Here is a 27734-nt window from a genome sequence, read left to right on the forward strand (position 1 = left end):
AAAACTTAAAAGGAGCCAAGACATGACACAGGATTTACTCCTTGTCCACCAGACACGGGGATCAGACAGTGAGAACACACGATATGAAATTTTTGAACAAATTAATCCCAGAGCATTTTTATTGCTTATTCCACTCCCTGCAAGAAAGAGTTGACAAGGCAGATTAAAAGTGACACATGAATCTTTGTAAAATTAAAGCACAGCTGTGATACTTCAAGCAGTTCTACTCTTTAGAGAGTCTTTTCATCGAAACCAGAACACCAAACAAATTCACGTTGGGTAGTAAAACCCCTGTGCCTCAGAACACGCTTTAAAACAAACAAAACATCCCACTGTGTAAAATATTTGAATACTAACAAGACCCCAGAAATTGTACTGTAGCTCAAGTTCTGCAAAGCCCACTCCAGAAGTGACTTTTGACTATGCAGCGCAGAGCCTATGTGAGATGTAGGCTTCATCTCACAAGGGAGCAGAATATTGGACACTACTGAGAAGCAGAGCACACAGGGTTAATAAAAGCAGAGCAGATGAAGGTAGAAAGCAAGGAAACCAGAACAAGAAGTATCCTTTAAAGCCCTTCCTTGGAGTCACATTGAGCCTGTTGTGTACACAGTTTTCACAACACTAAACTTACCAGCTTAGTTTTGACCAACTTTTCTATTGCACTGACAAGATCCGCAGCAGTTGGGACATCGGAGGAGCTCTGTCGAGCAGCTAGCAAAGAAGAGGACTGCAAGACACCAGGTGGCAAAGGAAAAGCAAGTTAGCAGGATGAGAAGGGAGAAGGAAACCAGGAGGTCAGTGAAGAAGCTTCTGAGACAGGAGAAGGAAGGTGGAAGGGGAGCTGGAGGGTGAGAGGGACACATGCAGGTCAGGTGAGCGAGTGCTGCTGTGCCAGACAAGCATGGGATTGCCATCCACTTCTGGCTGAACATCCCCCTGCAGCAGCTCCAAGACTGGAACCAGGGAACAGCATCAAAGAACTGAAGTTCATTTACAAACAGGTTACAATTCTCTTAAAAGTTGGTTCCTCCTTCTAAGGCCATCTACAGTCTTACAGGCTCCAGAAAATTGATTTTCTTACTGCAAATGTAACAAATTATGCCCTCCCCCGTACATGCATATTTGATAAAAGCAGTTAAGCACAAGGTACACATGGCATTTCAGGCAGTAGGGGAGGGAGACAGGGAGGAACTAATCATCCCCCATCCTTTCCTCACAGATCAATTGCAACTCCAAACGAACTTAAGATGACATCTCCCACTCATGCAACCTCAGTCATCTAAAACTCTTCTGTACCTTCTCTGCAATCACTGGAGACAAAACACCCCTACACGCCCCACCTCTCCTGGGTACCTGGCACAGGAGGGCAGAAAAACTCTGTTTTAGTTGAAGGTTTTTGCTGTACAAGGGCAAAATCACCCCTTGACTGCTGTCCTAAGAAACCTCAGTCTGAACATCCAAACCCACTTGATAGCTGTGGGAATTGGGATTTATTAGCTCACCTGCATGTACATTTCTTCCGATGGCAACACAAGCACTGACTAAAACTACAAGCCCTTGGACAACCTCCTTTTGTCGTCAGGCTGACACAGACTAAAGCATGGCTCAATTTTTATAAATTATGAAGAAGCTTATTCATCCCTCAGCTGCTAAATGAAAGCTTTGTGGAGGGCAGCTATTTCAGTGAAGTCACTGTGCAGGTGCCAGCGAACACGCATCTGAGATTCAGCAGTGCTGGGGAGGGAGATGAGGAAAGGGGATGGCAAGAATTAGGCAGCTGGCCACCGTTTTTCAGCAGCCCTTTGGGGAGCTGCTCCTGTTGAGTGACACATGTCCAGTACAAGGAAAAAAAAAAAAAAAAGCAAAGGAGATTAATCCTAACCAGAAGCCTTGTAACAGAACAGAAACATGAACACCCTGCTACTCATCAAGTTGTCTTTCACAAATGATACATCTAATCAACAGTTCTAATTGCAACAACAACAAAAACTACAGGTAATCAGGCTGTAATTGAGGAATTAGGCCGGCAATGAAGGAATCTCATACTAATGTAAAAACTCAGCCTGCCTGTTTCACCTGCAATGCAGATGGATGTGTCTAGGAAAAAAAAAGAACAACTGAAAATAAGGACTTTGTAGAGATACTGGACAAATACTTCGATCATAAGTGCCAAACATGGCCATTCTAGCAGGAGGAGTTCAATTTTCGGAGGCACTAAACAGCTGTTGCTGTCACTTATTTTAACTGAAATTGCTCAATATCTCTGAAAAGTAAATAACTGCAGGATTCTGAAGGAAGCATGAAAACATTTGCTGCCTACAAGATTTCCAGGGTTAAATAAAACTTCTGTGATCGACAGGAGTCTGGTCTGAGTGGGGAAAATAGAAATACAGTATTTCTATTCTTCAGGAAACAAATTATGAATTTCTAATATGAAAAGATCTCACAATGTGTCTTCATGAGAACCTCCAGGAGCAATGAGGCACAATTGCTGCTGTCTGGGAGATGGACTCAGGGAAAAGTGTCACCTCCCATCCATGCAGACATCTCCTACCTACCACAGCTACTGCCCCTCGCTGCTGCTGCTGGTCCAGCCTAAGGCCATGCCAAGCACAGAGGGAGGACATGAGCAGGAGACTGTGCTCAAATTAACACCATGAAAGAGCTTTCAGCTCCAGCATGGCTCAAACATTGCTAATGTGGTGCTCCTGTGACAGGAAATTCAGGACCCTATGGGCTTAATTTTTTTACCCCTTTGAGAAAAGGTTGAATAGGGCAAGAAAAACAAGAGGCAAAAAAAGGGGTTTCAGATGCATCTTGCTCTATCTAATCTTCTGTTTTAGGAGTGGGTGAAGAAAAAGGATGCCAGAACACTCTGTAAAGCTCAGACATCTGAAGCAGAAAACAGCTTAGTTCCATGACATTTATGCTGTCAGAAGCATATTTAAGAAATACTGAAACCACATGGCATGTTGGACACCAAAACCAGTGACCTGAGCTGCAGTACTTCTGTTTTTCTTCAAAAAAAACCCCAAAATAAAACCATCTCCCCAAAACCAAAAAGCAAACCAAGCCCCAAACATTTAGCTGAACACCAAGGGGAACAAGCCAGGAACAATTGTGCTGGGCATGGATCCACCAGGGCTCTGCTCTGCCGACCTTTCGCCTCTGCCCCTCACCAGAGAGCCATGAGCACACAGAGCACTCCGAGGGCAGGAGTCCACAGCTCCAGCTGCTTCCTTCTGCTCCTGCTGCCACCACAATGTCATAACATTTCCTGACAGATTAGCAGCAAGCCCCCAAATCCTTTACTCCATCACTCTGCTCCTTGAGTCCCAGAAATATTTACATCCTCCTCTCTCTGTATTTCCAAACTTCTGCTTGAACCTTCCCCAAGAACATTCTGGGTTGTTTTGGTTTTTCTTTCCTGACAATTTATTAATCTCTCCTATCCTTGCCTCTTTGCCTGCAGCAATTACAATCAGAGGACAGCAATACAGAAGTGGCAGTGCTAAAAACAGATGCCAGCAGGAAAGCAGGAAACTGAAAAACAGGAGGATGGTTTTCTACAAAGGAGATGACAGCACCAGGAAAGGGTGGGGGGACATGTACAGACAGAACTGGCTGTGAATGCAAATCACTGTCTCAGCCATATTCACAGGTTCTCACCCCAAGTCCAACACAGAACTCTGCAAGCCATGGGGCCAGTTACCACAGCAAATCCTGACTTCATGTCAGAGAACTATCACCACCAGCATGGTGCCACCAAACACCAAACACCAAACACCAGCATGGTGCCACCAAACACCAAACACCAAACTTCCACTGCTACAGCCAGACACCAGCAGCACTTTTCAAACAGCAGTAGCAAACACAAATTATTGATCTGAAGGGAGTTTCTGCCCACACACAGCACAGGCACACCATCGACCTGCCATGAAATGGGATGCCAGGGCTAAATTGCTTATCTAGCACTGCTTGTAAATTCACTTGGAAAAAGGTATTAGATTATGATTTGTACACAGGAGACTCTTATAACCCCAAGTCTAGGCCCTTGAAACCAGAAGACCACTATGAAACCACTGTGATACATCTATGCAAGAAATGCACTCAAACAGAAAAATTGTAGAGTAAGGGAGGCCTTACCATATCATCTTGGGTTGGATCATTGTCAAAAATCTTCATAGGAGGAGGAAGAGGTGTGTGAGACTCTTCATCCGCTTCATCTTCTCCCCAGCCCTTCTTGCTCTTCTGAAGAAAAGTTAAATACAATTAGAAACAGGGACAGGATTCTTTTATCTTTTCAGTTCAATATTGTGTTGGACAGAGGAAATTGCAGGTAATGGAAGAGAAGCAGTAAAGACATAAGGTTTTGCTGGTTAATCCTGGTGCATTCTAAGGCTTACAGAAATACAGTTTATAGGTCATTCATACAGCTAAGGCAACTACATCTGTCTGTGTGCTGACAGAACAGTAGTTTTTCCATTTACATAAAAACTGTTTGATGTACAGTTTTTAAAATGTGTTCCTCTTATTTGTGTTCAGTTAGTACCTTCTGCATTTTTGGCTTTTAATTCCTCATTCACTTTATCAGGAAAGAGCCATTCTGGTGGAGAACATGCCTGCAGAAAAGCTGCAGGCACAGCTACATAGCAGATTTAACAGAAACATGGCTATTTCTCAGAGTATTTTCTTTCATTAAGGAATTACACTGCCACGGTAGCATAAAGGTGATATGAACCTCAGCAAACTGCTCAAGAATAACTTAATTTCTGTCCATGGCAGCTTTCTAATAGGCTATTAAAAAGGCTCATCAAAGGACAATAATATAGGCAAACTGTGAAGCACTATTCCTTATATATTCCATTGCTCTTTGGATCATAAAGCTGTTTGCAACAATGCAGTTTCATGTATGATTCGCTGTTCCCTCCAGACCCAAAGGGAACTGCATTTACTCCAGCATGACTCACACCCCACGGAGGAGATGATATTTCCCGTAACAAACACCAACAAACACCAACACACACCTCATCTGCACTGTCTCCCTGAGGAGTGGTTTCATCTCCAGTCTTTGGTGAGCCAAGGTCAAAGCTCTTCCTGCCATCTCGCACCTTCTTCTGTTTCTTGATGTGGCTCTCGGTCTTGCCGCTGTTCAGGCGGCGCACGGGACTGGTCAACCATTTCTTCAGGGTGTTGGTCGAGCGCTTGGGGCCCGGGGAGCTCTGGATGGAGTTGAGGGATGGCTGAGGCTGTAAGTTGGCCACCGAGTCAGACTTGCCCCCGTTGTCGTTGGCAGAGACCGAATACGCGTCTGCAAGGAAACGGCGCAGGTGAGACCTCATCCCAGCAGCCCTCGGCTCCCGCGGCACCGAGCACAAGAGCGCTGCCTGCCTTGGGGAAGGGCTTCCTGACCTATGGACTTTATGCAAACTTTATTGCACACCAGAGAGAGGAACATGCCCTGCAATGGGCATTTCCCACAATCTCACACGCCTCTCTCATTTCCTACCACACTATCTGTCCTTATGAAAGATCGCAGACAGCAGAGTTTTTTATATGCAGGGTTTTATTCAGGTTTTTTTATGGAAGCCTGATTTTCATGCTAAGTGCTGAATTTCTCAGCTTCTTCCCACAATTTCATTGTGAATTGCTAGGAAGAAAATAAGCACAAAAAGGAGATCTACTACAGGAGACCTGACAGCCACCAACACATTGTCAGGTTCCATAATTGTTTCTCAGCTGTTTCCTGACCCCAATGACATGATTTAGTTAGACTACTTATTAACTTTGAAGCACCTTAAAATTATCTCCTTTGCCTCTGAAAGCAATCTGTCAGAAGAGTTCACAAATTCGCTAGAACTAAGAAACTGGAATGAACAATTACAAAAGATGACAAACTGTTCAAACCAAAGGAAACTCAATAAGGTTTAAAATTAAAAAATAGTTTCATTATATGGAAGCAGGAGGTTCTGCTGAACTGCATCCAACCCCAGTTACTGATACACATGTTCAGACTGGCACCTTAGAAAGGGCTGCAACCTTCCTTACTCCCCCCAAATGCAACAGACCAATGACGTGCCAATGTCAGAAAGGCTTTAAAACCAAAACAAACAAGTTGCACAAAGATTTCCCAATTGCCCTTCAGGAATAAGTGCCCTGCTTTCAACTTTTTGAAACCATGTTAAGGCAACTCCCTCCCCTCCCTATCAGGGTCTGAGATGTTTAATCCCACACAGTTTAAGATGAAGGTTTTTTTTACAAAATTCAGACACTGTCATACTCCTATAAGAAACACCTCAGGCTGTACATCAGAAGGAGCCAACTGATGTGATTAAACATTTTTACATTGTTATCTCTGAATCTTTTGTCTGTCCCAGCAGAAACCAAAAACCTAAGTTACAACACATGAAAATAGACTGCTGCACCCAGATATGCTCAGTTCAGCAATAAATACCACTAGAGATGCTGGGTTGCACACATATTGAGAGAGAGCTACTCTTGCAGAGAATCACTACCTCTATTGTTTTAGAAGCCAGTTCCTGCTACCTGCATGAAGAGATCATATCCCCTCTGGGCAGAGCTGCTGCTTGCAGCTGTCTGTGGACAGAGCAGAGATTGCATCCTGCCTTGTCTGCAGCTTGCACAATGCAGACCACGAGAGTCAGAATGTTTTATAGCCATACACAGCATCAGTCAGAATTTGAACCGAAGAGTTATTACATACCTGAGGTCAAAGGTTAAATTTTGGAAGAGACAGAAATAATTTTACCAAGCTAGAGAAAGTCAAAGTTCACTTCCCAGACAAGAAGAAAATCTCAATCATCTGTTTTTTGACAAAAAGACTGAGAGCAAGAGGAACTGAGAGGAGGACAGGTTCCAGGTGGAGCTGCTAGAGATTTTCTGGCATTCCTCTGTAAGGGCAAAGTAGCAGTCTTATCTCCAAAAGGCCTGGGGTTTAGCCAGCTCCTGCTGATGTTATTTCATGTACACGAGGTAGCGCTAAATCAACGAGCGACAGATAATGTTTGTCAGGGGCCAGCTTATCTTCCACTCAATAGGCTTTGGATAGCTCTCCCTGCAGGCTCCACGTGATGCTCTGCGAGTTTACCAGTGGCCTTGCGTCAGCAAATGCAGGGTTTCACCATGGTGGGCTTGATTTTCCAAGTGCCCTCGTGGCCCTGGCAGCACTGAAAGCCCCACAGGCGGTGGGGAAAGCTGGAGGGTTCTTGGCCAAGGGACTTTGCTTCGTGCCCTGAGGTGCCCGTGCTCCTACTGCTGCTGCAGGAGGATGAACTTTGGGAATTCCTGCAGCAAAGGGAGCTGGGCTGCAGTCAGAAGGAGAAATGCTGTAAGTGATTGATCTGGGGGGCTGCCACTTGAGGGATGATTTGGGGGGAGCAGCTGTATCACAGAGTTGCTGCCTTTGCTGGGAACTGGGCTCAGTGGGAGGTAGAGGAGAGCCAAGGATGAGCTGATCTCACCCCATCTCAGCTGATGTACAGAGAGGTTTTTACTACGCCTTGTAAATAACACAATCCAACCTCCACCTCCAGTCCACAGCAATTGGACTTAAAGTTAGCCTCCCTTCCCTCACCAAAAGTTAAACTGGTAAAACTGGTCAAATTCCCTTTGTTAGCCTCCCTTCCCTCACCAAAAGTTAAATTTCTAATTTAACTTTTGGTAAGGGAAGGGAGGCTAATGAAGCCAGAGACAACCCCAAGAGTTTGTTACTGCGATGCCAATCCTATCTCAGCCCAGTGGGCTCAAGGCAGGGCCAAGTCCAGGAACCCTGATGCCTTGAAGGGGCAGGGACCTCTCTTCCCAGCGGGAAACACCCCAGGTTTTACCAGCAGGGTCAGGCCCCAGCCTTGCTGCCTCCTTCTCCTTGGCCCAGCAGCACAGCCACAGCTGGGGCACAGACAGACATACAGCACATCTCCTGCCGTGGCACTCTGCTCAGCTCTCCTGGGGAAGTGATGGTCAGTAATCCTGTCACTCCCAGGAAGGCAGCACGTGGGCAGAACCATTCCCAGTTCCAAGCTGGCCCACAGCCCACCGTGCCTGCTTGTAACAATTTTGATACCCAGAGCCAGGAACCCTCTGCAGACTGAACATCAGAGTTTCAGAGCCACCAGCCATAACAGAAGCCAACCCACAGGTTTCCAGAGGAAGGTTGTTAACACTGTCCAATGATCCCACCTGAAAAAGGCTCTGGATTTTCCTGCTCAAGGTCATGCCTTTGGTGATGAAATAGGCTGTTCACCAAAGGGTTACTGCATGCTGGTCATGCCATACAACCCTGTCAGATGTGAAGTTCCCTTCTTTCCCCTTGTTAGCTGAACTGCCCTGGCTGAGCATGGTAAGGCATCTGGGACAGAGCCCATGCTGTGCCTGGCCCATGCAACCCAAGACTGGAAACATGGCTTTATTTTGCCTAGTAAGGCAGTTTCTGCTGGCTAAACAGGCAGGGAGGTGGGAGAGAAAGGCCGGCATGAATTTCCCTTCTCCCCAGCCACCGCGAGAGCCCTTCGACCGTGGGTGACTTATCTCTGCCCACACCCTACACTGGTACAAAGCACTTCCACCTCACCATCCCAATTCCTAGTGCTACCAAACATGCCTTATCCAAAAGCCACACCGAGGTTATACTCATAACCTTTTTTTTTCTTTTTTAAAGGTACTACAAATTTGGATACATTTGTGAGCAAGTCACATTTGCAGTTTGCCAGCCCTGCTGAGAACGATCTCCTTCGCACATAAAGGAGGTCACATCAACATGGTTGCAGAGGCACAACTGGAGCTCAAGGAAGAGCAGAGCTCACAAAATGAAAGAAAGAAACAAGAAAAACAAAAAAAATCCTGCCAGGAAAGACCTTGCAGACAACCTCCTCAGCCATGTGAGCTCTGTTCTGCAGCACACATGTCTACAAACACATTAATCATGACACCCGATACTGGCCCGAGACCCAGACACCAGGTGGATCGAGCGGAAGAGGAGGACACGTTACCGTGCTCTTCTTGCAAAGCACTAGCACATATGTGCTTTGAAAACTGCATTATCAGAGCTCTTTAGAAACTGTTTGTTTAAGAAAAGCCAGAGAGCTTTTGGGAAAGATGCAGCAGCTCACTGCGTGATAAACGAGGCAGCTGCTGCCGCCCGCCAGCACCAGTGGAGCAGCGGCTGTGCTGCACTGCAGCGGGTCTGCCGAGGAGCTGTCCTCCCACCAATGTCCCAGGACACATGTCTAAAAAAAGGTATTTGGTGAAGCAAAAAGGGTGTAGGGAGGTCAGCAGACTCGTGTGGCTAGATTGATTTCCTGGCCAAACCATTCATTCAGACAGAAGAAATGATGGTTTCCAAAACACTCCTAAGCAAACCTCCAAGAAACTTCTGGCAAGAGGACTGTGAGAGATACTCAGCCAGACCAAAGGGCTTTAACATTCAGAGCTTCTGCACCACTGCAGCCATGAAATGTTTGTTATTGTTGGTCAAACGAACAAACATCTGTAAAAGCACAGCTCTTGTACTTGAAAAATAGAAGGTTCCAGTTCTGTGCAACCTCGGGTGAAAAGAAAAACGATAATCTCATAGACCTGGTTTTAGAGGCACAGTAATCTCACTTGAGCCAGTAGGAATTCCAGTTAGAACATAAATACAAGGCATTTTATTTTTACCTCCCTGTTCCCCAGAGCACACATGGGAGGGAAGGTTTGTCTGATCAGACTCAGGTAGCACCAGACTCCTTTGTAGGACCTCAGATCTCTAACAGGGAAAGGAAAAGGCTTCTCAGAGCAGCTCAGAAGAAAACATAGGTCTACTCTATTTGATACATAACAATTACAGATCATAAAGGATAGGAAAGAAGTATGTGCCCATAAACAGAAGATAATACAGAATATAGCTATAAAAACAGGCCACTAGAGCAGGGCACAGTCTTGCTTTAAGTGAGGTGAATCCTTTTCTGATTTATCTATGGTTCCATTTACATCCCAGAAAAACACCCTGAGAGAAAAGGATTTTTCCACAAAAGTCCAAGAAAATGAACCAGAATGGGAACTCTGAAGTCCTACTGGCATGCGCATTTAAATCAACAATTTTTATTTCACAGAGATAATGCCACTTGTGAATGAAAGCCAATAATGACAATCTGACTGATGAACACGTAAATCAGCTCTGCTGTGCTAAAGAGAGCCCATTTTCCACATTCAGTGGTTCCTGTCACCACTTGTGACAAAGACAGAATTTAATCAGATGTGGGTAAAAGACTAACTCAGTCTATACTCAAGTAAATTTCCTAAAGAACAGAAATCTCCATCCCAAAAAATCTTAGAAAGCAGGAATCGTCTAGACTCATCCTGTGCACAAACAAAGCCTCTATGTTAGTATTTCACACTAAACACTAAAGAACCATCTAAACCATAAAAATGCACCTTCTCCTGCCCTTTCCAAGAGCACCTCCATGATCATCCAGGCTGCAGGTTCCAGTTCACAGTTCTCAGCCCCTCGAAGCTTTATGCTCTCCCTTGGGAAATGCTGCTTTGAGAGTCCCCTTGGATCTGCTCAAGGGATTTGGGACTAAAGCTCTACCTGATGGATGCAAAGGTGGCAGAATGAGGTATGAACACTGCTCCTTTGGTCTCTTCTGTGCTTTTGTATTAAATGTCCAAAACATGCTCAGTGAAACATTTTTATTGGCACGAGTCAGGGTTACAAAATTTTGTGGCTTAGGCAGATGACAGTACTAGTCCTGGATTTACTGTTAGAGCCCATTCTGCCTGTAAAATCTGGCATGGATTTGCAAAAGTTTGGGAGGCAACAGCATTCGGATAATATAAAGTCACTTTACAGCTATTCCTTTAGTAAAAACACTAGGTGTTAACAGTGTAAATAATGTATCTTACAACTTCCAATGTAAACAGGTAAGTTGTCTCCTCAGGATGCATCTTTTTCAGAGGATGTACCCTCAGATACATCCTCTGAAAAAGGCTCTAGTGAAGAATATAAGTGAACACAAGCAAATTTTCAGTGGCCATGTCAGACAAAGACAGAGGACAACAGGCTTGAAAAGCCCTTTAGATTAGAAATACATTAAACTTTCGCAATGGAATTGCAAAACGTGCCCTGGAGACTTCCATCCGCTCCCAGCTCTGCTCAGCAACTCCACACGTGTCCAGCCCCAGACCTGCCCTGTGCTCCAACCCGAGCTAAAAATGAGATGGGACCATGAAGGAAAGAACTTCACACCAGAGGCTATAAACATGTTCAAACTACACCACTGAAATCTAAATGCAGATTTTGTTCAGAGATTCAAATGCTCTCCCTAAATTCATAATCTCCTGGAGATGAACAAATTGAAAAGGTTTAACTGAATTTTCTGTTTATCATTTGAAGCTTCAAGCTGGAAGTAGCATCAAAAGGTACAAATCAATCTGGCAGGACTCTCACAACTTCACTTACATGGATGAAATTACTTTGGTCCAAACTCAAGAATAATGGTATGGAGTTAAATATTTTATAAAATAAGTTCCTAGACCAATAGAGGAAGCAGCAGACATATTGGACAAACTTTCTGATCACTGTAATGTAAAACCTCAAAATCGGACTTTCTGTTTCTCTGCCAAGCATGCAAACATGACTAACTTCCAAAGAACAGGGGGAAAAAAAGGACTAGAATCTAAATTAATCACACAACATTTAGAACACACTGTTTTGCAATTGAATAGCTGGCATTTCTTGGAAATATATAAGAAGAGCTGCTTTGAGATAGAGAATGACCTGCAGAATTCCCTTTAACCACACTGCAAAGCAGGGGATGCTCCAGAGGGATTTTGCAGATCAGTTTTGTCTTTGGGAAACAGACACCAACCTGTTGGCTTCAATATTCAGCTTTCTGATCATTATCATTACTTCAGGTTGAAACCTAATGTGAGGAAAACAAGCACTCACCCAGCTGGGGTGAGTAAACACTGTCACTTGGAGCCACTCATTTCTGTGGCAGGCAGCAGCTTCATCTCCTGCTCCCGGCAGTCAAGGAGCTGTGCACGCTCTGCCCAAGGGCGCTGCAGAGTGGGACACACCCCGTAGGAGCCTCTCTCTTTCCATTAACTACAGAGGGAGTCCGAGGAAATTATACCCTCTGCTAAATTTAGTTACTGTGAATCCCCTTCCCACATCCGAGTACGTTTCATACCAGGCCGATCTCGCAGCAGGGAATGATTAGCTGAAGTTAAGCATCTGTCAATTCACTTTAATGAGCAATAACTTGTGGCAACCTGCCATTAGCTTCAGCTGAATAGCTTTTATTTTTAGCTGGTGTTGCTCAGATGCAGCTTCCATCCAACATGTGCTGGGAAAGCTGACATCCCAAAGTAGTCTCCAGGTCTTCATTGTGCCAGTCGGAGTGTCAGGGCTCAAGAGCTGCAGTTCCTGGAGGTCAGAGAAAAGTCACTGCAGTTCTGGGAAAGTTTCAAAGAGTGAGATAAAACCAAAAGCCTGAAGAAATAGCACAGAGGCGCATGGTCCCCAGAGACCTTGCAAGAAAAGTTACTGAAATCCTGAGAGCGTGCTGAATGAGTGAGCTGGGTCTCCAGGGACAGAAACAGCACAAGGGGAAGGCACAGAGAGAGAGAGCCTGCTGAAATAAAACATGACTTCAGTACTGTCCAAGAGTGCCTAGTGAGAGGAACAAATGCACAAGTTCTCTGCTGTATCTGCTGCTTCATGTGGATCTAGGCTTTTATCAGAGGTGACCACGGGGAGGGCAAGATGAGTCCTCAGGTGAGTATAGGGCAGGGTCTCATTCCCTCCAGAAAGGAAACCCAGTTAAACTAAGGAGCTGCTGCTGAAGCAAAATGCTAAACATGAAGGCAGAACATGTGCTTGTGCCTCCGAAGAGACCCTCAGCAAACTCAGCTCCATGGCACCAAGTGCTTGAAGAGCAGCTGGAACACCTGAGGTCCTTCCCTCTGAGTGTCCTGCTCTGCAATGGGTTTCCACAGAACAGCTTAAAACTGTAACAACAGGTATCTACAACTTCTCTGGTTGGAGGTTTGAGCCTTTTTGTCTCCATGTACCAGCCTAATTCATCCTGCTTCAGAGTCCCCTCTGAGCCCTCACATAAGCTGCTGTGAATTCACAACAAGGATAATAGGACAAATATTCAGAGAGAATCCACCAACCTGTTGGTGAGATACTCCTAGCCAGCTCCTATCCTAAACCACTATGAGACACGAGGCAAGGCAGGGCAGTAACAGACCTTCAGGGGAACCTGGAAGCAACATCATTTTAGAACAGGCTTTTACTGCATAAAAAGGTGTGGAAAAGCTAAGAAATAAAGCAATTGCTCCACACAGCAGAGTTGGAGGCCAGATGCAGTATCTGTGCGCACTTGATTTCATTCACCCATTCCCTTGACTCGAGTTTGTGCCCAGCACAGGTCCCAGGCCAGCCCTGAGCACAGTGACAGCAAGTCCAACACATCTGCTGGGAGTGCACGTTGGAGCAGCCCTCCCGTAATGCCTCACAGCTGGCTGAGCACATTGCTGAAGTCAAGAGGCACGCATTTCTTCAGCAAAGAAAGGAAATAAAAAGTCAAGATTAACAAGATCCAGAAAGGGCATGCTTTTTTTTTTTTTTTTTTGAACAAATCAACATTTATTTCAATGTAGTGAAACAACTTGTTGAAGCACTTCTCTCAGTTCTACTTTACATTTTGTATTTACACTGTCCTCATTCTGTGACAAAAATAAAATAATCTCCAACCCTGAAGTTTCCGGAATAAGTGTCGCTAGCAGCAAAAATAACAAAGCCTCAAACACAAAGCAAAAATCCCCCTTGATATATTCTGATGGGAGATTTTTGCATGTTCCATAAAAAAAGTTTTAACCCTGAAACTTTTTGAAAAGCTATGTGGGATGACAAGGAGGAAAATGTAATGTGTTTGAAGCTGAATGAGAGCAGCATTTGCTGGCCTTTGCAAGCACACTGTTACTTTTAGCATAAGGAACTGTGAAATGCTTAGACACCCACATAGAAGCAGACTTTTTAACTTGGATCAAAGCAGTTCTGCTCTTCTGGGAGCGTAAGGGTACCAGAGTCAGCAAATGCCATCTTTTATCCTGGATGTTGGGCACAAAAACAAACTTTATTACACATGGTTTCCAAGCAGCTGTTAGTAAAACACAAGCCTTATTCTTTTGTCAAGTGTCAAGGGTCAGCTTCATTCAGCAGCTTCCAAATTGAGCTACTGTAAGAATTTTGAAGTAATTTCTCAGTTAAATGACATCATTGCTAAGGTCAACTCTGCCTTATACTTGAAGTCAGCAACCTCTGTGATAAGGTGGGCGACTCTGCTAAATGGGAGGAGAGGAGGGAAGACAATGATGTTTGGGTATCATATTTAGGTCTCCCTATCTCAAAGGAAGCTGTGGCTATGTACCCAAACAATTCTCCACAGAAACAACAGAAGAGTATCAGTGACAAACTTGGAATTGGAAAAATAAAAAAAAAGGCAAGAAGAGAACCCAAAGCTTTTTGGGATAGGAAATAAAACTGCATGTTGAGAAAGAAGGGATTGGTTATTAAACTTTCCAGGCACAGAGAGGGCTCGGAAAGCACAGAAAACAAGCAGAACAAACAAACACAACTGTGTGCATCTTTGCATCAGCTTCTTTTGCCAAATGCAGTAGCTTCCAACATTCAGCAGCTGCCTCTTGCTTTCTAGTGCTGTGGAGTTCTCTTTGGTACTTGGAGGCTGTGAGGAGCTCCGGGCAAAGAGAAAGTCTTTGTCCATTTACCAACCAATTCCAAAGGCGCTGATCTTGAATAACTTTACTAAGCAAGAGTGACACAGATGTCTAGGAAAGGGGACTTTTCTCTTAGCAAAGTTGTGGTAGGTGCAGTGGAAACCCAAGGCAATCTACATGCTTGTCAATTTGTGCCTAGGTAAGAACAGAGTCCTCCATGAACGTCTCTCATTTGTTCACTCTTAAATTATTCAGGCTCTGACAGCCCCTGAAAAGAAAAGAACGGAATAAGGATAAGTTGCAAGTGGCGCAGGGCAGGAGCGGACACCACGAAACCACCAAGAACAACGGGGTTGGGGTGTTTGACAACAGACACACTGCAGCTGCAGCCTCCAGGGCTGGTGCCCAAAGCAGCTTCCTCCACACCCTCGTCCTCCAGAAATGCCAGCAGGAAATACAAGCTCACAGCAAAGGTACTGATTGGGATGAATTAAGAGAAGGAATGAATGAAGTCAATGCAAACAGCGGTTTGGAAATAAAACACACAGATAAGAACTGCTGGTGCTCGGGACACTTTGCTCTTTGAACACAGCACAGGGAGATGGCTAAGCAGCTCGGAGACTTTTAACTGCACACTCAAGACTATCAGTTAGGCTTGTGGGAAGCTTTAATTCATTCATCTTAAGCAGCAAAACCAGAACACCACTTGCTGTCCCATATAACAGGCTCACACAATCTGTGTCTTGGTTTTCCGTTTGACAGCTTGGCAGGGAGCAGCTCTGTGAAGAAGCTTCCCCGTGATGCCAGTCAACAAGTTTATCAAATTTCAGGTGACAAAGTCTCTACTACACTCTATCTGCGTCAGCAAGAAAGATGGACAGGAACTTAAAGTCTCAGAGAGCATCTGCTACATGGGAACAGGAGAGCTGGCTCCCTGCAGCACCCTGCCGAGGTCTCAGCCCTCTGAAGCTGTGCCAGTGCCTTGACCCAGACACCAGCCTTTCCACTCAGGCTAGCCCTAAGGAACTGATTGATTGTGACTTCTGAAGGGCCACACAGAGCCACCCACAGCTTTTATGGTGCCTACATCATTGCTCCTTACCAGCAGCCTCCTTATGGAAAAAACCCCCCTACATGCAGCTTTGCAGAGATGTGGAGGGGTGCCCTGCATAAAGTGCTTCATTCCCTTCTGCATCACCAAGTCTCATCACAAACAGCTGTAAAAATGGTCTACCAAACAACATGTCTAATAAACTTTCATTACAAAAGCCACCTTCTCTATTGCTGGGTGGTTACTTTCTTTTGGCTCCATCTTTCAAAGGAAGCAGGAAAAAGAAACACTTGAACACAACAGCAAGGATTAGTAGCAGAGACTCTTTGATTCTACAAAGGCTTTGTTGAATACAGGTGACCTGTTACTGCACTTTAAGGTGATCACAGACATCACCTGCCTGACAGTTGAGTATCTCCAGGACAAGTGACTACAGGGAATATTCAGTAATAATCAGCCTTTCAATGTTTCTCTGGAGCTTGCCTTGCTGTAGGTTTGTCTTAGCCACACTGCCAGATCCAATTTTACAGCAACACAGCTCTGAGCACCTACTGTCCTGCCATGAGCAGCCTGGAACACTCAAGCCTGGGTAATTTCTCTGATACTAAGACAAAGTCAACTAAGATGCTGCCCTCTGCTCAGCACCTGCACCCTGGCAGGAGCTGTGCTCTGCTAATGAGGAGCTGAAGTTACTGCTAACATTCAAAGCATTTGACTCCTCCTTGCCTAAAGCTACGATTTTCCTGCTGCCATCCCAGAAAGAATCCCTGTTGATTAATATTTATTTCATTTCCTAAAGAAATCTATTCAGCCTCCACATGCTTCAGCTGAGAGAGATGTTTGAACATTGTGTTGATCCTCAGAGTTCAAACTGTAGAAGGTACAAAGAATACCAGACTTGAGGCACTTCAATGGTATTCACTGTGAATCTTCATTTTTCATTGTACCACTCAGACACATTTGGATCTAAAATACATTTGCATTTCTAATTAAAACAGATTACCATTAGTAACTAAAGAATGTCTTAAATCAGAATCCCTAGGCCATAAAAGCTAATTGCACGATGCTAAAACTGGATTTCAAAAATATACATATTATACCCCCTGCAGGATTAATTAAGCAACATCTCTTCAAAAGAGTCCTCAAAAGTGTATTTATTCAGCATGCGGTGAAATTATACGGGTTGTGCAACACTTCCCATGGCCTGCCTTGGCTCACGCTCCCAAGGCAGCGGAGAGCTGGAGCCTTGCTCATCAGGGGTGCTCAGCATGGACAGACTGCATTCAGGACTGCAGTCCATGAGCAGGGACACACACTGCGGGAGCAGGAACTGCTGCTCTGGCCACAACCAAGCAGCACCCTGGAATGAGGTGATCTGGGGTGCATGCATGATGGGCTCCCCAGGACATGCAGGCCCACAAAGAGGCTGATATCAGCTGGTCAGTATGAATCTGGAAGCTCCAACTCCAAATGCTCAGTTGGTCACTGGTTTCCTACACGACCTCAAGGAAGGTTCTAAGTGCTGACTGAGCTGTAAAGTGTTTTCAGAGAGGCTATGGCTGTACCACGTCTTGAGGATGTGAGAAACCTCTGCTCACCAAAGCTGTATGTTTCTTATGATGGGATGAGGGAAAAAACCCAACAGAGTCTAAGAGGTCCTTGGCTGCTACAGTCTGTAGCTGTAATGGTCAGCAAGCCTCAACTGCATGAAAAAGTGTCCTCAGAAGATTTAGCTGTAGCTGTGCCACTCCCATCTTTCTTTTGTGCCTGCTCCATGTGAAAAATGAACATGGAAAAATTCTCAGAAAATGGCAGAGACACCTTCACAGTCACTAAATTCAGGCTCTTATTATCACAGTCCATCACTTTCCCAAATGTTTACTTCAAATGTTTTTTTATGAAAGTGAACATGAGATCTTTGCTCAAAACTCACACATAGACTGTACTTGTGCTTTCCTGTACACAGCAGCTTTCAATTTCCATGTTTAACTTGCTTCCAATACAAAAGATATTCTCCAGAAGAAACCACCTACTGGTTCCTCAGGATGATGTTTGCTAATGGGTTCCCAGCAGGTCTGGCTCCCAGGCTTCACTCCCTTATGGAACTTCACAGCCTGGAATATCATTTTGCAGGGGATCCAAGATGTCAAAGCTGTTGAGCTGTCCCAGGACTAGCAATGGCTGTACCACATGGGACAACCAAGTGCACTGGGGTGCAATAAGGGCAACAGGATAGCAATTACTGATTCATCATGTGGCAACACACAAAACCTGAGACACACTTCTTCCATTTCCCAAAAGCAGCCATGGTTTCTGGACAGTAAAGGAGCACCCAAAACCATTGGGAAGTACTGGGAGGTCAGGGAGCAAAATCCAGTCAGGACCTCCTGCAACATAATCTTTTGTGTGCTACATTATAAAAAAATAAATGACAAACACACAAACTGAAGTGTATATAATGGATTTCTCCCCATCAAAGAGAAGAACCCCTATGGCTGTTCTATTATTAACTGCTGTAATTCAGCTTGCAGGTTCTATTTTTCATCTCATTAGAACTTCAGTGGAGACATTTTCATATTTTGCCCTAATTACATGAAGGGAGTCTAGGTGATGTGTGTGATTCTCAAGTTCTCAGCCTGCTGGGGAGAGCACTGTGGGGCTGGTCCAGGACTGAAGAAATGCAAGGCAAGTCAAACTCAACAGGGGACCCAATGGGATGCATTAACTACCTTTGACTCAAAGACTTGAGTTTTGTGTTTCAGCACAAACAGCCACATCAAACAACAGGAGCTAAGGGCAAACACATTAATTTTTGTTTTGTGGTTTTCCAATGGCAAGGAATGGTCAAGGGAGATGACTTCAACCTTATTTCATTAGAGATAATCTCATTGTTTTCTAATGATTCTTGAAGTCCTACTTGTGTTATATGCACTTTTTAAAGAAAACATCCAGATGTGCTTCTATAGTTATATTAAAAAGTAACTTCACATGACACAGAATTGTGTGACAAAATATTAGCAATTGAACTCTTCTGCAATAGCAACTGATGCAGTGGCTAAACTGGCAGAAAATTGGATTTCCTTACTGAACTGAAAACCACAGGATCTGTAGATCCCTGCTGCAATCACTAACTGCCCAACCAATTCCTCTCTTTTGAAAAGAAATTGCAACTTTTGCCAAATATGAAAATGCTTTCATAAAGCCTGTTAACAGACAAAAATTAGACTGAACTGTAACAGTGTTCTGGTGTGCTTGAGAAGTATCTTGATGCTATTTTTAGAATGAAAACTTTGGAAGTTTGGAAGGCTTTAAGTTTGAAATGATAGATTAGTTTTCCTAACACACACACAAGTTTTAACAAGGTGTGTGCTGAAACATAACAGTTTGGGAAAAAAACCCAAACAGAATCCTTCTGGGGTCATGTGAAATAACTGCCCTTTTTGTTTCACTTCAAAATGGAGAGATTTTATTTCAGCATCCGTGCATTGAATTCCTGAACAATACATCTATCTGGCACTTATTTTATAGGAAAACAGCATGCTTAATTACCCCACGTCTTCACACTGAGCAGGGAGAGTTATCCAAGCTATATTTTTCACAATTATCTGTTCTCTTTTCCCTAAGAATAAAGTCTCCTTTCTTTAGGTTTTTGACAAGATGAATAAAGCCTTGTGGGTTCTTATTTGCTCCTTGGAGTAAAGGGGAAGTTTTGGAGCTTTGCCTGCATAAAAGCAAATCCCATGTTTCCTTACAGCTGGAATTTGTATAAATTTAGAAAAGTTGAAATCAACATAGCAATCGGAATAATAAGGGTCCCCACCACGTATGCACACCCAGACCAGTAACTGAAAGCTGATGTTTACAGAAGCTCTTGCTACATTTTTTTTTTTACATATGAATTAATATCTGAAAGTTTATTTTCTCTATCACTTCTGTTGCATCTTGCATATAACCACATGTAAAGAGGCTGCAAGATCAGTCACAACAGGGAGACATGAAGCCAGAGGTTGAGGAGCCAGCTTTTATCAGGAGAGTTATAGCAGCCTAGCAGTGCATGTAACTTTCAAGAGAGAAAATAATAACACTGTTATTGCTTGGATCTTGGAAACTGAGAGAAAGCTCCTAAAGCATCCCAACACTGGCACTGACATGAGAAACATTTGATTTACAGAAAGGGCTGGTGGCGGATGAGAGCAGGGAGCACATGTGCAGCAACCAGCACTTCTGAAAAGCTCAAACATTCTGAGCTCTTGGACAGTTTATTTTTGACAGTAATACAGACCCACTGAAAATATGGCCTGCTGTATCTGTGAACAAGGTTCCTACCCTCAAGAAGCCCCTCTGCAAACAGGTAAGATTTTACAACACAAAGTAATCCTACAAGGAACTCACTGTTCCCCCAGCCTGCCAGCAGAGCAGTGGCCATGCTTCTCCTTTGACTGTCCATACTCAGAGGTTACTCATCAGCCCCAGAATTTCTCCTGAACTCCTCCTATGTGTCACTGCCACACAAATGCTAAGATGTTCAGATTAGTGAGGTTCACAATATTTACCACAAAAGGCTGGCATGGGGACTTTCAGTCATGCTTTTGGGACAGGCTTAACTGAGGACTGTGTGTCAGGAAGGTGTAGAGCAGGTGTGAGAAAGCAGTTTCACACCAACAAAAAGAGTGTGGGTTTTTTTTTTTTTGTTTTTTGGTTTTTTTTTTTTTTGCTAACAGTATTCACCTTGTCACGTTAATCCTGCTTGCTCAACTGAGCAGCATTTTCATCAACTCTTTTGTCCCTTCCAATAACTCTCTGCTATGACCTATTCTGACTCCTGACTCAGCCTGCAGAGGTGGGAAAACACAGGACTTGGAAGAGATGTTCCTGCCATGGGCTAACCAGTTTTCTCTTAATAGAACTGGAAGGAAATAACAACAACTCTTGCAAACCTCTCCACAGCCATTTGCTCATGAATTTGCCAGGACAAAGAGCAGAGCTCAACTCTGGCATGAGAGGGAAGGAGACTGCCTACAGAGGACCAGTACACTTGATCCTCTTAACTTTGCTGAGATACAACTAATGAGCAACAGATGGACATCACCCAAGGAGTTTATTTGGGAAACCTAAGAGTTTCCTCATATTTCTCATTCAAGAAGGACCAGGAAGCTAAGCAAGTTTTGGTTGACACCCTTTATTTTACTATTGTTTTCTCCTCTGCCTCAATTTTGACAGAGCTGCTTTGGCCATGCATTCCATTATGTTTTACACAGTGCAACGAGGGCTCAGCCCAAAGCACTAAATAAAATATGTTCAAATTAGGAAATGTTATGGGCTTGAATATATTGCTGCAGATCACTCCCTTGCTACCACTCAGCACAAAGGTACCAGTTCTCTTAGCAAAGCTCTGCAGCTCCCTGTAACAGTGTCAGCACCTTCTATAAAAAGCACCATCAGATCTCACTTTTTACCTAATGAAGAAATAACTTTTATTAATGTGCTGTTGACAGCCCTTGTGATGATGCTGGTTTTCTTAACTTCCAGTTAAGGCTCTGTTTCTGCCCAGCTAGCAAAGATGTACAGGGTGGTTGGCTGAGCCCCCTTCACTGCACAGAAGTCATCACCACTCTGTCAAGACAAGCTTGCTTTGTTCATCTTACAGCAAAGATCCAGTAACAAATCCAAGATTTAGGCAAGAAGAGGGAAAGGAAGGAAGGAGAAAAAGAAAAAGAAGACAGTAAACCAGAAAATTGCAGAAAGAAGACCAAAAGTGTAGGAGATAAGACCAGCTGGAAGAACAGAGAATTTAAAATAAGAGCTTTAATAGCAGCTTAACACAAACAGAAACCCACTCAACCTTTCAACTTTAACACACTGAGATTTAAGGTTTTTAAGATCTGACATTCAGATTAAGTTTCTTTTGTTCTGAAATCAGAAGTTTGCATACAACCAACAGCCTACTCAGAAGAACAACTGCTCAAGGAGGCACAGGATATGTTCTTTATCAAAGCCATCAAAGTGCATCCCTTTAAATCCTCCTCCTGGTTTCTGGCTACCCTCATATAGAAAGCATACTGCTTTCTCACTTGAAGCCACACTGCAGCAAAATGTTACCCATCTGAACTTTAAAGTTATTCTGCCAATTGATTACCTTCAACCACAGACCCTTTTCTTTGTCTGTACCTGGTACATTCACAGCCAGCTCAAGTCCAGCAGATGGGAACATCTGTCTCCTTGTGCTGAAAGAAAAGCATTTCCTACACCTTGTTTGTGCTTTCCACCCTCCTGGTGTCCCTTAGGGCAGTGAGATCCCAGCATGCTCCAGTTTGGGCTAGAATTGAATGAGCTGAACTACTGCAAAAAAATGTCCTTTAAATAAGGCCCTGGGTTTAAGGCAGCACACAGAATTTAATTTCCAGGTTAAATCTGAGGCATTGGCAATCTTTACAGCTCCCTGTGCATCAGAGCCTGGAATTTAGTCTCACCCAATGTCCATGTTCCCACTCTCTGACCAGCTCCAGTGCCCTGTGCAGAAGGTAGGGCAGAGGAATGACACTCACACTCTGGACTTGGCTCTGTTCTTAAAGGCAGCAGAGTTTTGATCTTCTCAGACCCAAGGCATGCAGCTGCCCATTTGCTTTAGAAAAGACATTTCACAAAGAGGGAATCCCTCCCATCTCTTCATTTTCACTCTTTTCCCTTTAAAAATAATTTCTAATCTGAGCCACACAGATAACTGAAGAGATAGACTTCATGTAAAAAAACCAAACTGTATATTCAATTGCAAATCTGGGGCTGATTTCTAAGGAGAGTTCAATGACTTTCTAGCTATTAGAAGACCATCAGAATTTGAACCCTTTCACCAGGGACAGTTTTGCAGCATTCAGAAGCATTCTGTTACACTAGGTCACTTTGCACTTCTGCATTTAGGAGATGCAGCAAAAAGCCTTACTTGCACATGCTTGGCTTAGTAAGGCCACTGTCCTAAAGGCTCTGCAAGTGTGCTGCTCCTCACTTACCCCTTTTGGCTGAAAGCAAGTGACAGACTCTTGCTCTGAGGCACTCCTATATTAGGATTCGTGTCTCTCTATACTGCAGAACAGAGAAGTAGTCCTTATTTAGTTCCTGCAGGCAACTATCAGGGTAACAGCAAAATTGCAAGTGCTATTGTCACTGGCTTTCTCTGGATGGATCCCAACAGCTCTGTACATGGGCAAAGCCGACAAGATCAGAAACTCACCAGGAGAAACAAGCAAAAAGCAGCATCTCTACTGCTGCAATAGACAGTGGAATACTAATGCAAAAGAGTTTGAGTCATCTGTCAAAATCCTTCAGAGAAATGCCCAGTTACACAAAACTTACGTATTGCATGATACACAGGGGACCTCGGGTTTGGGTTTTTTTCAGCTCTGCATTATTGCTGCTATTTAGGAGATCAAGCATCCACATCACTTCCAAGCTCCATGGAAAGCAATGATGCAGCTCGTACCAACTATCTGAGCCCAAAACCTGTGTTTGACACAGAATGCAGGCTCATCCTCCCTATTTCTCTCACTGGACAGTTCTTATTCACACACTAAAACCTACTGAGCTGTTGCAAAAGATCAAGACACATCAGGCACTGGCACCAGGAAAAAGCAGAGTCAAATTTCCAAAGAAAAAGGTAAGGTCACCTATGGGGCGGCACTGAGAACAGCTCTGAGATGCTTCACACCCATCTTTGATACAAACTACATTCACCTATTTGCACTGCAAGACTGAGATTAGTGAGGAGCCCTTAGATGAACAGTTTGCCCCCCAGGTGATCACTGACAACACAGAATACATGAAGTTAGAGCTTCAGAGCTCTGGTTCCACATGAAAACATCTCCAAGCTCAGTGGGGGAAGTTGCCAGCAAAGGCACACTGATGCTGTAATCTGGGGCACCTGAATCCCTTCTCCAATGCCAGGTTTGGTACTTGCTTAAATCAGGGAGCATTTCCACCATCTCTGGTTTTCTATAATAAACACAGCATGACAGACAGCCTTTTAGAACTTTTTGCCCAAAGTTTACAACCAAGGATAAGAAAGAAGTAAATCAATCTGTATCACAAAACACCTTTTGTTACCAACCCAGCAAACTAGAACTGCAAACACAGTTAACATTTCAAGTGGAGAGAGAAGAGCCAGCTGTTTCCCCTTCCCCCTTCTAGAGACCTCTGTAGGCAGGACAGGCAGCAGGGAGATTTTAATCCCTTAGAATCAACATTTCAAGACCAGAGCTCTGTCAGAGAGCTTCAATACTGCTCCAGCCTGCTGCATGGGCCAACACATTAAAGCACGGGCTGTCCAAGAGACTTGGCTTTCCCAGAGGTTTAGTACCACAAGCTTTCTGCAGGCAGCCCTACCCCTACAACCAGATTGCATGTTCCTTCTTAAAGGCTGCAAAACAGTGGGGTGCTGTGCATTGACCTCAAGAATCACTTCCTCGGCATGAGGTTGTGAGTTGTGAGTTCTCCCCAGGCTAAAACAGATCACATCTTAGAAGTAGTGGCAAACTCCATCACCAACTAGTTTGCTGCTGTCACCACATAAGTGTGACTAATTCAGTACCTGGGGAAAGAGGGCTCCTGCACTGCAAATGCGTGCCTCAAGAAATCAGCAGGCCCACCCATCCTCAATGGCATCTTTATCTGCTCTTTATTTGGGTTCCAGAGTTACCAAAAGACTGCATGTGAAAGTTTTAGTTATTAAAAAAAAAAAAAGGCACAAAACAAAAGCCAAGTCTTGTTCAAGACATTTTCCTTGGCCATTCAGAGAACAGGAAACATTGAGATACCACAAGCAGAACTTTGAAAAACCTCACATTATCCAGAACAAGTCCAAGAGCCATATCACAGCATAAAGCCTGTAGGCTGAGAAACCTTCAGTCAATGCATCTGAGCTGTGCTGCTCCACATAAAAGCCAGATTTTGATTTTATTTTTACAAGGCACTCCAGCTGCCCTGGCTTTCCCACATCTCTCTCAGCATTTCAGCTCAGCCAGCTTCCCCAGACCTTCCCCCATCACCATTCAGAGATTTGTGAACTGTGAGAAACAGATGTTCTCAAAGCTTTTTGCTCGTACTGGAGCCCAAGAAAGACTAGAAAGGAAAGGGGAAAAAAAAAATATCATTCAAGCAAATATTTCTCCCCGCCCTATTGACCCTACAATCGCAGACAGTTATCTACGAGCAATGCTAAAATGTAAAACTATACTGTAAAACTGTATATATATATATATACACTGTAAAACTGTATCAGCTCCTGCCCTCTCGCTCTCGGTGACCGTTACCGGCTCACCCGCCGCTGTTCCCCGGGCCCGAGGGCACCGCTGTCCCCCGCTGTCCCCGGGCCCGAGGACACCGCCGTTCCTCGCTGGCCCCGGGGCCGGGGACAGCGCTGTCTCTCGCAGTCCCCGAGGCCGGGGACAGCGCTGTCCCCCGCTGTCCCCGAGGCAGCCGGCGGAGGGACGCTGCCCTGCCGGACACCGCGGAGTCCCCGATCCCCCGCAGCCCCCCGGGCCAGGCTCCCCCGACGCGGGCCCCACCGACCTGTGCAGGAGCAGCAGCAGCACTTCGCCAGGAGCCATCCTGCACCGGAGCGGGCGGGATAGCCGCGCCTGCCCGCTTTCATGCTGCCTTCGGGCTGCTCATGGCAAGGAGCCACCGGCCCGCTTGAGAGAACCAACGAAAGAAATACTAATAATAATACTAATAGAAAAGGCCCTACAGAAAAAGAAGTAAGAAAGCTAGCCGTCGGCAGGCGAGCAGCGCGGCAGAGCCGCTGGCCGCGGCAGAGCCGGCAGCCGCTGTCCCCCCGAGCCGGGCGCGCTCCTCCGGGGGCGGCGCCTGCGGCGGGGGCGGCGGGGGCGGAGCGCGCCCGGCCCGGCCGGGGCGGGGGGGCTGCGGCCACACCGGGCTCCGCCACCGCCTGGAAGGAAAAAAAAAAAAAAAAAACAACCCAAAAAAAGAGTTTTCGGGAGGGTGAAATGCAGAACTGCGGTATCCGAGGTCGGGAGCGAGAAATAAAAAGTGCCCGGGAGGAAGTTTGCTAAAGCTCCGATACGTTGCGGATGAGGGGGGTTCCACCAAAGCCTTTAAAAGGCAAAACTTGTATTGCTGTGGGGTTTTTTTAAACTTCTCAGTGTTCTTGGCTTCCCTCCCCGCCCCCAGTGCCATTCCTTAACTTAAGCATCTGACAGCTAAAACTCTTTACAACTGGCTGAAAATACTGCCCAGCCGGCGGTGATCCCAAGGGTTCTCTCTGCTTCCTGCAGCAGCAGAGCTGCCTGAAGCACTGCAGAGGGAATGCCTACCCTTCTGACACACGGACCGAGACACTCGAGATGCAGGGGCACAGCTTGCTGTGGAAGGTGCCAGCCTGTTGTGTCAGGATTTCCCACCTAGAGCACAGAAAATTGGAGGTGCCAAAAACATCCCGAACCTTGCTGGAGGCAGCTGGTAGGAGAGGTCAGGCAGGATTCCAGAGCAACAGCATCATAGTTTTGCACTCTTGCATCAAAAGCTGAACAAACTCAACAAGCTACTTCCCCCAGGCCGACGTAGGTATGAGAGGGAAGAGCAGAGGGGAGATGTGCCATGCTTTGTGCCACTGTGTGCCAGGGCTTCAGCCCAGGCAGGCACAGCTCTACTGTGCTGCTGATCTGGACTACGGTTTTTGGCAATGGCTTTGGGTAAGTGCCACTCCCGGGGGGTCAAAGGCCATTTCTGGACATGAGGGGAGGGTTTGGGTGCTCACAAACCCATCTCAGGGTGCTCTTGTCCAGGGGCAGGCCTGGACTGAGTGATTCCATGTAACCTTTGGGTGGGATCGTGCAGACCCTGAAGAACTCCTGGCAGGAAGACCCCAGTACCTGGTGCCAGGAGAGCGACCGAGGAGAAACTCCCTCCACCACACTGGCAAATATGAAACCTTCCTGCTTCACTTCTGGCTGCTCTGCAGAAACTGTTCTTTGACTACAGCTTCACTGGAAGCACCACCAACCTTGTCACACTTGTAAAAGGCCTGAAGCATGCACATTTTCTTGCCAATGCCCTTGAGTACCAAGGTGTTTTTAGTACACGAGAACAAAGGGCTCTGTAACCGTTTCCCATTTGCTGTGCGTTGTGTCTTTCTTTGACTTGGGTCTTTGCCTATCTGGGAGCTGCAAGGGAATGTCTCCAGGGGGCACTCAGGGCTCTCGTGCCTGTAGTAGGGAGATAATATGTCACACATGAAGCAGAAACCATCGCTGCTGCCAGAGAAGGAAAAGCTGGGCTGGGGACCAGCTGAGACACCCTCATTGTCTGCACCTCTTCTTTCTGTGTTTGTCCCTGCCATGGCTCTCCAGGCAGCAGCTCAACTCAGGTCCTCTGAGTGATTCAGGAAACTTGCAGCAGGGCTCTTCTGAGGAGGCAGCTCCTCCCTTCTCTGCTTTCTACTTTGAACTACATCTCTCTTTTCTAACCCCCCTTGCACAGCATGCCCACCTCTTGCCCCATGGGCTGGCTGCCCCCACCTGATCTCAGTCTGCTTTGTGCAAGCAGAAAAGGGGGTAAGGTCTTCACTGGCATTTCCCTGTTCGTGTGGCATCTGCCCAGATGTGCAATACAGGACCTGAGGCAGGAGCAGGCCATACACAGATCCTGGTTTGCCACATCCCAGCTCTTGGTTGGTTTTAAAAAATCATCTTTAAAAAACTTTTAACACTCCTCATTTAAGAAACTAGGAAACAGCCTAAGCTGTTCACCTCTAGCATTCCACCTCTAAATTCCCATGACTCCTGGAAGAGTTGTCCACCCTGAGGAGCCTTGTGGGTCTCTTCCAGCTCAGCATGTTCTGTGATTCTGTGTGAACCTGGCATACTGTGGGGAGCTTGGGGAGGCAGGGGGGAACTGAGCTGATCAGAGCCATCAGCTGAAATTCAGA

The 27734-nt window shown here is 45.3% G+C and overlaps 1 protein-coding gene across 3 annotated transcripts in view; it reads right to left on the minus strand.

Moving 5' to 3' along the window:
* KALRN (kalirin RhoGEF kinase) overlaps positions 1 to 27734 on the minus strand; it is a 464195-nt gene that overhangs the window by 50505 nt on the left and 385956 nt on the right. For 2 of the 3 annotated variants that reach the window (XM_050976704.1, XM_050976705.1), the window contains exons 36-37: positions 5031 to 5314; positions 4150 to 4254 (exon numbers count right to left, since the gene is read on the minus strand). In XM_050976704.1, the coding sequence (XP_050832661.1) occupies positions 4150 to 4254; positions 5031 to 5314 (389 nt within the window). Of the gene's footprint in view, positions 1 to 4149; positions 4255 to 5030; positions 5315 to 25357; positions 25641 to 27734 lie in introns of those variants that run through there. The other variant, XM_050976706.1, reaches the window with a different exon arrangement.

The sequence above is a fragment of the Serinus canaria genome, chromosome 7 (assembly GCF_022539315.1).
Source record: "Serinus canaria isolate serCan28SL12 chromosome 7, serCan2020, whole genome shotgun sequence".
Taxonomy (NCBI): domain Eukaryota; kingdom Metazoa; phylum Chordata; class Aves; order Passeriformes; family Fringillidae; genus Serinus; species Serinus canaria.